The sequence below is a fragment of the Lutra lutra genome, chromosome 15 (genome assembly GCF_902655055.1).
Source record: "Lutra lutra chromosome 15, mLutLut1.2, whole genome shotgun sequence".
Taxonomy (NCBI): Eukaryota; Metazoa; Chordata; class Mammalia; order Carnivora; family Mustelidae; genus Lutra; species Lutra lutra.
This window is the reverse complement of record NC_062292.1, coordinates 65,461,700-65,472,083: the sequence shown is the minus strand read 5'-3', so window position 1 is coordinate 65,472,083 and position 10,384 is coordinate 65,461,700. Positions and strand designations below refer to the sequence as shown.

Below are 10,384 nucleotides of genomic sequence, written 5' to 3'. Positions count from 1 at the left end.
GCTTCATAGCTGCATATAGCCAGGCAGGGGGTGAGGGCTTTACCAGTTTAGAAACTTGGAACCCGGGTACTTTGAGGTCCATCCATACCCCACACTTCAAGCAGTCCCAGGGTAGGAGCAGGGCGCATTAGGAAGCCTACGGGGGAAAAGAGGCAAAGAGAAGGAAACGCCTGGGCTCTCCACAGGCAGGCGGCTGGGCAGCAGCTGGTAGAAGCGTGTTCTACCCTCCCTGTTCAGCCCCTCCACCCCTGGACCAGACACACTGTTGCCTGTTGCAGACATCCTGTACGGAGTGGAACCCTTGGTCCCCTAGAGGAAGCGGGCTTGGAAATATGACATTTAGGGCTCCCTGAGAGAACATGGACCAAGAGATAAAAAAGCTCTAGGGAACAAACACTGGGTTCAATAGAAGAAATATCTCTCTGACTGTCAGAGGCCGAAGAGACTGATTTGGGAGATAGTAAGATGCCCCTGGAGGTACGCAAGAGGTCGGAGCATCCTTTGTCAGGAATGCTGTAGCAGGAATTCAAATATCAGAGAGACAGCCTGAGGTCCTAGAGCCAAAGAGCCTGCTTCAACACCTGCGTTACCTTTGTGGCCTTGGTCAAGATACCTATCCCTCAAGCCCTGGTTTCTTCATCTGCACGAGGGGACAGCTCACGACATCATACGACTAAAGGAACGATTAAAGAAGACAAAAATATTGGAAACCACCTGGCCCTTAGTGGGTTCTCAAAAAATGTCCCTCGTTTTCCATTAAATGGGGGCGTGGGGGGGAGCAGTTACTTTTGAGGCCCTCAGAGGTCTTCTACCCCAGAGTGGGGCTCTGAAACCCTTCCTGGCGGTTGAGAAGGAAGGCATAGGCCCGGGAGAGAGGAGGAAGGAGGAGGACAGAGATGTGGGAGGAGGACGAAGAGTGCGGAGGATGGCTGGGAACCTTCGGGGAGGTCAACTCGGCCAGGCCCCCGGTTCCCCTCCTCTACCTTCCAGAATGGGAAGGGAAAGCGGGACGTAGGGTACAGTTGCCCCATCCACCCCCGACCCCCGCAACCCCTTCCCGCCCTCCCGCCGCCTGCCAGAGGTGGGAGGGAGGAAGGGCGGGAGGGCAGCTCCGACTGGGAGCAGCCGCCCGCGTCCCCGGCCCGCGTCGCCCCTCGGCGGAACCACAGCCGGCACAGTCTGAGGTCTTACAGGTGCTTTATTGTGCTAACACTGCCGCCGGGGAGCTCAGCTCTCCCGCGCCACCAGCCAGTCCGGACCCGCGCCCCCTCCCCGGTCCCGGGGCCCTCCGGCTGGGCTGGAGACGCCGGGCCTTCGCTTCGACCGCGCTCGGCGCTGCCCCCTCCCTCCCGCTCCCGGCCCCGGCGCCCCTCTCGCCCGGGCCCCGAGGAGGCGCCGCGGGCCCCCGTGGCCCGGAGGCGCGGGGCGGGCGCTGCGGGCCCGGGGCCGAGCGCATTCCCAGCGGCGGGCGGGCGGCCCCGCGGCGCGCTCACACCAGGAGGCCGTCGGTGCGCTGCCGCGGCCCCTCCGCGCAGTCGGCGGGCTCGGCGCTCTTGACCTTGACGTAGACCGGGGAGGGGCCCGCTTCGCAGGGGCCGGCGGCGGCGGCGGCGCAGGGCGCCAGGGCCACATCCTCGGGGCCGCCGCAGGGCGGGGGCGCGTACTTGCGGCGCAGGGAGCGGCTGACGGTCTGCGTCGGGTACCCCAGCAGGTGGGTGACGCTGCGGCCGCGCCCGCTGGCCTTGCACCCGGGCGCCTCGGCGTCCTCTCTGTGGAAACAACAGGCGGGCGGGTGAGCGGGATCCTCCGGGCGCGGCGTGGGCACGGCCTGGCGGGAGCCGGGGGCGCCGGCAGCCTCTCGGCCCCGCGCCTCCCTCCGCCTGCGCCTCGCCTCTCCCTCGGCCTCCACCTGCACTCCTCTGCCTCCTCTGGGTCGGCGACCCCGGGGCCACCGTCTCTACGCCGCAGACAGAGCCTGTCCGGCAGCCCCGTCAGGCGCCCTGCGGCCCCGTCTGACGTGCGCACCTCCGTCCGCCTTCGCGGGAAGGGAGGCGCGGGGACCCAGGAGGGGCGGCCTTACCTGTCCTTCTCTCCGTAGCTAACACCAGCCTGGCCCTCTCGCTTTCTCTTCTCCACACCTCTGCCCCTCAACCTCCTGCTCCATCCCTTCCTCCATCCCCAGGGCACTGCAGCCATTAGCACGACTAGTCTTGTTCTATTTTTATTACTAGGTGGTTTCTATATGTTATTAGCACTATTCTTACTATTGACGCTTCTTAAATAAGCATGTCCAGAATTGTCACCGGCGCGAAACAGGGGAAACACGCAAAAATACAGACCCTGCCCTCCAGGAGCTTACAGTCTAGACGAGACGGACAGAGAGGTGCACCGACAGGAGGGAAACGGAGGGCAGGGGGTAGAGGTGAAGACCGGCGCGGGAGGGGGAGGAGCCAGACGAGTGGGAGGTCGACATGCTGCGGTCCCAGCACTCCTGGCGATGGCAGGCAGGGTGGGGGTGGGGGTCCCGCCGGCGGGCGGCAGGCGGGGGTGAGGAGGGCAGGGCGCCGGTCCCCCGCCACTTGGCGGCATGCACCATGCATCAGGTTTTACCTGATCTCACTAGCCAAGTCGCCGCAGGCCCCGCCGCCGCCGACCCCGCCGCCAACGCCGTTGCCGTAGCCGAAGGCACCGCGGGCACCGCCGGCCCCCGGGCCCCCGCAGCAGCAGCAGATGAGCCCCCAGATGCCCACCAGCAGACAGCCCAGCATGAGCAGAGAGCCCAGCACTGCGCCTATGATCATGCCGACGCGCCGGGAGTCTGTGGAGAGAAGTAAGACGGTCGGGATCCGCTCACCGGGACAGTCCGGGGCAGGCGCTCGGTGGGAAGGAGAGCCAGGATCCCAGGCCATCTCGGGGCCCTGGGACACCCAGTGAGGAAGGATGGGGAGAGGCAAGGGACCCCGCTAAGTGCATGTTTCTCCCAGGACTTCCTGGCAGCCCCCAGCAGAGCCTCAGGCACTGATGGCAATGGGCTGGCAGAGCCGGTGGGGGGGGGAGGGGCTCCAAACACAGCCCAGGTTCCTTCAGCTCTGCCCTCTGGTCCCCGGCCCCCAGGGTCACAGCCACTGCACCTACCTGAGACCTTCACCTCCACCACACACACACTGTAGCCCACGTGGTTGGCCACTGTACACTGGTAGAGTCCGTCGTCCTCGCGGGAGATGTCCTTCAGCAGCAGGTCACCGTTGTTCAGACCTGAAACTAAAGAGCGCCAGGGGGCTGGAGCGAGGCCCAGGGGCCCGGTGTCTGAGAGCGCCACCCCGGCCTAGGCTGCTGTGGGGGCCGAAAGGCGGAGGCCCACCCCAGTCTCCAGGTGAGTCCCTTTCCCCCAGCTGAAACAGAGAGGCAAGGCAGGCCCCTCGCCCAGCACCAGCACAGAGACACCCTTCGTTCACTCTGTGACCTTAGGGAAATGCATCCCCTCCCCAGGCCTTGATGTCCTTCTTTGTACAGGGAGAACAAGGTTAGACCCGAGAACTTGTAAAGGCCCCTCCAGCCCTGATACTCTCTGGTTGTGAGTCGTGTGCAGCTTCTCCCAGTCTCCCCCCATTTCCTCCTCACACGGCCCTGGAAGGTAGATGTTATTATTCCTTTAATGCAGGAGGGAAGCCAAGGCAGAGCAACGTGCAGCCGCTTGCCTGAGTTTTGCCGCCAACCAGTGGTGCATCCAGGAGCTGAGCCTCGCTCTTACCTATCTGTCCCAGACCCTGCCCTATGCACCCCCGGGCCCGCTGCTCGCTCAGTCCCACCTTGGTTCAGGGAGCTGTGGAAGGACTCCTGGTAGGAGAGCTCGGAGTGGAAGCTGTGCTGGGAGTGGTAGGAGCCAGCGCGGTAGGGGCGGGTGTGCCCGCTGATCTTGGCCCACTTGTAGGAGAGCGGTGGGGTGCCACCGTTGGCAAAACACTTCAGCACCACGTCGTTGCCACGGGTCATGTGGCCCTCGGACCAGCACATGGGCACCGCGGGCCGAGCTGCAGAGAATGGGGCAGGTGTGAGCCAGGGCCCCGCCCAGAGGCGCCGCAGCCTGCGGCAGGGGCGCCCGGAGGCACCCAGCGGTACCTTGGACAGTGACGATGACCTTCCGGCTGGCCATGGTTGTCTTCTTCACCCTGCACTCGTAAGTGGCCGTGTCTGACACCTGCAGGTTCATGAGGTTGATGGAGGCATCGTACTGGCTGGGGTCCGAGGCGGCGAAGCGGACCCTCTGCTGCAGGTGGGGGAGGTTGCCGTGATTGATCCTCTTGTCCTGGTAGCTCAGGAACTGTGAGGAAGAGGAGAGCACAGACATGTGACACAGGCAGAGCAAGGGGCCCCGCGTGGCTCGGCGTCCTCAGGAGCCTTGCTGAACTTCGCGGAGTCCCTGTGGAGGGTAGCAATGGTAGTCATGAAACCCTACCCTAATCCCATGGTGAGTGCGTGAGAGCAGATGAGATCAGGCGCTTTGGAAAGGGCAAGGTCAGGCTGGGACTGCCCTGAGGCCTCCCAAGTGCCCTCTGCAGCAGGTGGGGGAAGGCGGGTGAGGTGTGACTTGTGATGGCGGAGCCCTCCCCCCGTAGCTCCTTTTCCCAGAGAGGCCGTGGGGGAAGTTCAAGGTCTTCATTTGCTTCTCTGCCCTCCCTTTTCCCCTGAGGGTGTCAGCAGCCCTACAGGTTGACACCATGAAGTGCAGGGTAAGGGGGTAAGCCAGACACTCACGACATTCTCCCGATGGGAGGGGTCTGAATTGAGCTGCATCCACTCAATGTCCAGTCCGTTGGGGCCATAGTCCTCAGGGTCCAGGATGTAGGGGCAGCCCAGTCTCACGTTATCACCTTCTGCCAGGTACAGGACCTCCTGGCCATCCCCGTTGATCCGCACAGCAGTCAGCAGCGCTGGGGGAGGGGCAGATGGGGGTGGAGAAGACGGGGAAGTGGGGGCATGAGCTCCAGCCCCTCTCTCCACCATTCTCAGTGGGAAGGAGCGGCCACCCCTCATCGTGTGTGTGTGTGTGTGTGTGTGTGTGTGCGCGCGCATGTGTGTGTGTGACAGAGAGAGAGAGAGACAGAGGTGGTAGGGATTGGTCTGTGCATGTCTGTGCGTACTTGTGTATGTGTCTACAGTCTACACTAGTGTGGGGTGGTATCTGAACACTGTTCGCATGTGTATTCCTGTTACGTGTGCTTGCGTGTGTGCATGCATGATTGTGTGTGCGCATGTGTACACATTGTGTGCTTATGAGTATTTGTGGCTGCTCAGGTGTACTGTAGGGATCCTCCTGCATATAACCAGGGTGTCTTATACACACAGGACTGTGTGTGCGTGTGTGTGTGTGTGTTTGAGCGAATGAAACAACCAGAGTCGTTAAATGCTCTGATGGAGAAGCCGGGCTTGTGAAGAGACGTCTCCTCCGGCCAGGGAGGCACACCGGCTCTAGGAGGATGGGCACCACGGCCTCCAGGGTCCCTTTCCATCCCAAGGAGCAGATGGCTGGTCATGCTTGTGTGTGTGTCTCTGTGTGTGACCCTGCGTGTCTGTGGCCGCAAGCCTGGGTGTGGCTGCGTGTGCCCCGCTGTATAAGTGCTCTGAGCGATCGTCTGTGCCCATGCACGACAGGAGGTAGCCAGGCTCCTGTCTGATGGTTTTTGTCTGATGGTGAGGGATGCTGGGTGTCTGAAATATGGCCCGTGCCTCTGCAGCACAGTCAGAGCCTCGCGTGGTGACATGGCATCGTGGACTTGTGTCCTTCCCTGTACGACGGTACGGCTCAGGGTAGCCGCCCTCTCCTGCTCGCTCCACTTGGGGCCCCTCCCACTCCGAACAGCCTGAGCTGCGCTGAGTCAGCCCTGGTGAGGGGCCAGGATCCGGAAGCTCAGGACTGGGCTCCTTGCCCTCCCTAACCTGAAGCCCCAGGCAAGCGCTAGCCCCAACCGGTTGGACCCAGAGAGGAAGACAAAGGGGGAGGAGGTGCCAGGGCCCCAACCTTGGCAAGCAGGGCAGGAGGGCTCCACCTCCCAGGCCCCTGGCCCAGCCAGGCTCTCTCCCCTTATGCTCAGGACAGCCAGCAGAGCCCCAGCCCTGATCTCAGGTCTCAGCCTCTCCTTCGGCTCTGCCCTTCCCTTGATCTTTCTGGGGCCTGCGTTCTTGGTAGAGAGTGTGTCTCACACACACATGCAGTGATGCGTGGTCACAACCACACAGCAACACACTTTGGCAAACTGTCCAGATGCAGCTGTGCGCCTGTGCCGTCCCACTGCCCTGCCCACCCAGACACTGTCCGACCTGGACGGACCCGCACCCGCACACTGACACCAGTTTGCATTCACCTGGAAGACACACCCGCCGCACACTCCCAGAGTCCCCGTGTGCATTCCTTCAAGACTAGACACATCTTCAGAAGCTTAACCCAGTTCTAGAGAGCCAGCAGGGGCCCTCTCAACAGCCCTGGAGCCCTCAAGAATCACTGAGCTTGCCCCTGGGGACCCTGGCTGGGCAGCAGCCCTAACCCCATAGCTTCCAGAGGGACCCGAAGCAGGCAGGCTGGCCACTGGGCGCTAACGGGATCCGGGGATGCCTCCTCTAGCCCCAGGCCAAGAGAATACCCGCTCTCCTGAGATAAGGATCCTAGTGCTGACTGCCAGTTCCCCAGGCAGCAGGAGGCACACCAGGGATGGGCCGGCTCAGAGAGCAGAGGCTCCGCCCTGAGGAAGAGCTTCTGGGAGCAACCCACAGCCCTGAGGCCTGTCCCCATCCCCAGGGGGCGAGCTGTCCCATCCATGGGGGCTAGTGGGTAGGAGGGTCTGGGCATTGGGAAGGAGGGACAGGCTGAATGAGAGTGCCTCCACCCTCCGCGGTCCCAGGCCAGCCTCACCAGCCTCTCAACCTCCACCCAGGGCTCCAGCCTTTCCACACCCCTTCACGCTGCCCTGAGGAAGTCGTTCCTGCTGTCTCACCTTGGTCCCTCATGCTGTGGCACTAAGGACCTATTCCAGGAAATGGGAGAGAAGAGAGAGATTGGAGAGAGGGAAGAAAGCCAGGGTGGGAGAGAGCTGGTCAGCACAGAGAGGGAGGAAGGACAGGGGCAGTGGCGATACACGGTCCCCCACAAGGGCACAGGGTGGGGGCTGCACTTCCTGCTCTCAGCTTGTAAACTCTCCATGAATACTCAAGCTGCTTCCCCAGCTGCTCACCCTCCCTCTGGAGGTGGGGGAGGGGACAACGGGCAGCCCTTAGGAGAGAGTATTGGAGCACGGGGTCTGCCCTCCTGCACCCACACCACACACATGGACGCGTCCCGAATGGGCTCTGCCGACCTGCTCGCAGCGGCCCAGGGGCTCTGCAAGCACCTTGTTGACGATACAGTCTCTCTCTCAATCTCTCTCTCTCACACATGCACACACATGCACACACACGAGCATGAACAAAGGCTGAAAATGCGCTCCCCTTCCCGAGTTCCTCCCACAAAGCCCCTCTTGCCGAATCCAGAACCCCTGAGGGTCTCGGAGCCATTTCCAGCGAGACCCACACAGAATGGCCCATGCTGGGACTTGCCCCAGCCCGGGCGGGCAGCCACAGCATCTGCTCCCCAGCCCTGCTCTCGGGTGTGCCCCACTGGGGTGAGGGGGCTCTGGGCAGCTCCCTCCTCGCCCTCCTCAGGCCTCATGCCAGGGGTGTGGCGCTTCCCAGGGCCTCTCAGAGCTCAGGGGCCTGGAGCAGGGTCTGTCCTTGCCCCCGCAGACTACGCCAAGGCTCTGCCTTCTCGTGGCAAGCACCGCCAGGCCCTTGACGCTAGCCTGGGTCCGGGGGGTCCACACTCTGGGACCAGCACACGCCGAGGAGAGGGGTCTTTCCCGGCTCCTCCTCGGCATCTCCCACTTTGCTGCTCACCTGACCCCCTGCCCCACCCCCAGAGCCCTGAGTCTCCCAGGCAGGCCTGGGCTCCCATGCACAGGTGCATGCATGTCTGAGCCCCGCCCGGCTCACAGGCACAGCCGAGATCCATCGGGGACTCCTGCCCCACAGACACGTGCCCCAAACCCTCGGGCACAGGGCTCTCCTGAGTATGGCCCCTTGGCCATATGCACCAGAGGCGGGCAGCAGGCGTCTCTGACCACCCCCAGGCTCCTCTGTGGGGCCCTCGATGCCCCTCTACCTGCCCCCTTGGCCCCAGCGTCGTGTGGGCATCGCTGCCCGATGTCCAGCGCATACCTGGGCTCAGGCACACGAGCAGAAGGCGGAGTGCTCCTCGAACTCCCATGTCTCTAGGCTCCGTGTCTCCTCCGCCTGAGCTGGGTTTCCCGGGGGCCGGTGGTGGTGGTGGTGGGCGTGTGGGGACGGGTGGAGGGAGGGGGGACTGAGGGCCCAGACACTGCCCGGGGTGGCAGGAAGGTGCAATGAGTACCCAGCCGCGGCCGGAGTTATTTCTATGGGAGGGAGGGGGCCTGGTCCCCGCCTTGGGGAGGAGCCCCAGGAACCCTAATTATCGGGGTGACAGAGTGGCCTACCCAGGCATTACCCAGCCCTCACCCAAGCTCTTCCCGATCCCGAGAGTGGCGCAGGGCGGCCAGCGGGTCTTGTAATTAGGCTCCTGTTAAACTTCCACTTCCTCCTGGCCCCATCCTCGGGGTAACAACAGTCGCCCCATTTCACAGCGTCCACAGGGCTCCCCTCACCACTCATTTGTCATCTCCTTCCCTGGGGGAAATGGGGAAGTGGAAGGAGAGTCTGGCTTGGGGAGGAAGGGCGGCCAGGCCTTGGAGGGTTAATACTGAGCCCAGGGGCCTGACCCAGCCTCCCCTGCAGGCTCCAGCATTCCAAGTCCCTGCTTCCAGCATCCAGACCCTGGGGACACCCCCCCCACCGACCACGTGGAGGTCTGTGGGAAGTGGCCTGCTGGGAAGGGGACATAGGCTGGAGGGAAGGCCCAGGCAGATGAAAGGGACCGGAGAATGTCTAGCCCACCTTCCCCGGGAGGCTTCTGGCCTTTCAAAGGGAGTCAAGCCTCCAGAGCTGAGAGAAAAGGGTGTCTGGGCATGGGGGTCTTCCTCCCTCCAGAGCCGTGCCCCCCGCCCATACCTGGGTGAGGTCAGCCCTGAGCACAGGGGATCCCTGGGAGCAGGGCTGTTGGGGGATCAAGCCCCCATCCCTGCAGAACCAACACCATTGCAGCGGGGCTTGGCAGGAGAGGAACCAGGGTATGTGGAGGGAGTGAGGGGAGAGCACGGGCCACCGGGGCCGCCAGGGGACTGGCAGGAACAGCCCCAGGAGAGTGGGGGACTAGGGTGGCGAGCCCATGTGCACCTACTCACCCGACATGAGCCACATCTCTGCTGTGTGTACTTATTTTAGGGACCATTTGGTGTCCTTGCTTCTCTGCCCAGAAAGGCAGACCAGGACCCTTGTGACCTGGACAGCTCACTGGAGTGACAAGGCCAGCGCAGCTCTGGGCAGGCTGGAGCTGGGTGGGGAGGTCCTGGCAGGGAAGGGCACAAGGCAGAGCACCAGGCCCACTACTGGTCTCTGGGCCGGGGTGTCCCAGGGCTGCCCGCACACGATGGTGGGGTTCTTGAGTGGCCGGTTGCAGCGGCTCAGCTCCCTCAAAGGAACCCAGGGCCTCCCCCTCCCTGGCAGGGGTTGGGGGAGAGTCTCGGGGAAAGCTCCGGGCTCAGCGGCAGCCCAACCAGGAAGCACGAGGGATCCACGCGTCTCCGCGCTCCGCACCACTCCACTGCGCTCTCTAGCAATGACAGGGTGCTCTGACGTACCAGCGAATATCCTTATTTCCTTGTTTATTTCAAGGTTTATGGGATTGCCCTGCACGCTCAGAACAGGGATTATCATTCCCCACCCCACAGACAGGGGTACACACTCCAGGGGCTGCTGTGGGCCTGACAGAGTGGGGGACAGCCAGGCATCCTGACTCTCAGAGTGGCCCCAGGAAAGGGCTCCGTGGCCCTGTGGGATCGTAGACCCACACGCAGGGGAAAAGCACGGAAGGTCAGGGATGGGCAGGGGGAGAACCGTGTGCAGGAAGAAGGAGATTGGACACACTGGAGTATAGGGTTGGTAGATTGGGTCCTGATGGTTCCTGCCAGAATCAGGGTGAAACCTGGGTCAGTTAGTTGGGATCGCCAATGAGCTCAAGGTCAGCCTTGAGGCCAGGAGGGGAACAAAGCCTAGATTAAGCTAGATTAACAGCAGTATCTGAGGCTGGGGCTTGCGGCGCCCGGTCCCGGCCCGGGTCCACGTTAGGACAAGGCACGAACAGGGGCTCACTTGCATTCACAGCCTGGCTCGGGAAGCTGAAGGCGGGGCTGACACTGACTCGGGCTGGGCCTCCTGCTACAAG

The 10,384-nt window shown here is 63.0% G+C and overlaps 1 protein-coding gene across 2 annotated transcripts; it reads right to left on the bottom strand.

Moving 5' to 3' along the window:
- Positions 1 to 1,225: 1,225 nt before the first annotated feature.
- Positions 1,226 to 8,345, bottom strand: VSIG8 (V-set and immunoglobulin domain containing 8). 2 transcript variants are annotated; one of them, XM_047705061.1, is made up of 7 exons: positions 8,245 to 8,345; positions 4,756 to 4,931; positions 4,120 to 4,321; positions 3,810 to 4,031; positions 3,136 to 3,261; positions 2,611 to 2,818; positions 1,226 to 1,769 (listed from the first exon to the last, which is right to left on the bottom strand). In XM_047705061.1, exons 1-7 carry the CDS (start codon positions 8,291 to 8,293, stop codon positions 1,490 to 1,492), a joined length of 1,263 nt encoding a protein of 420 aa, XP_047561017.1. In that variant the 5' UTR covers positions 8,294 to 8,345; the 3' UTR covers positions 1,226 to 1,489. The 2 variants fall into 2 exon arrangements, with proteins under 2 accessions (XP_047561017.1, XP_047561018.1); XM_047705062.1 differs by having other exon boundaries at positions 3,136 to 3,255.
- Positions 8,346 to 10,384: the final 2,039 nt, after the last annotated feature.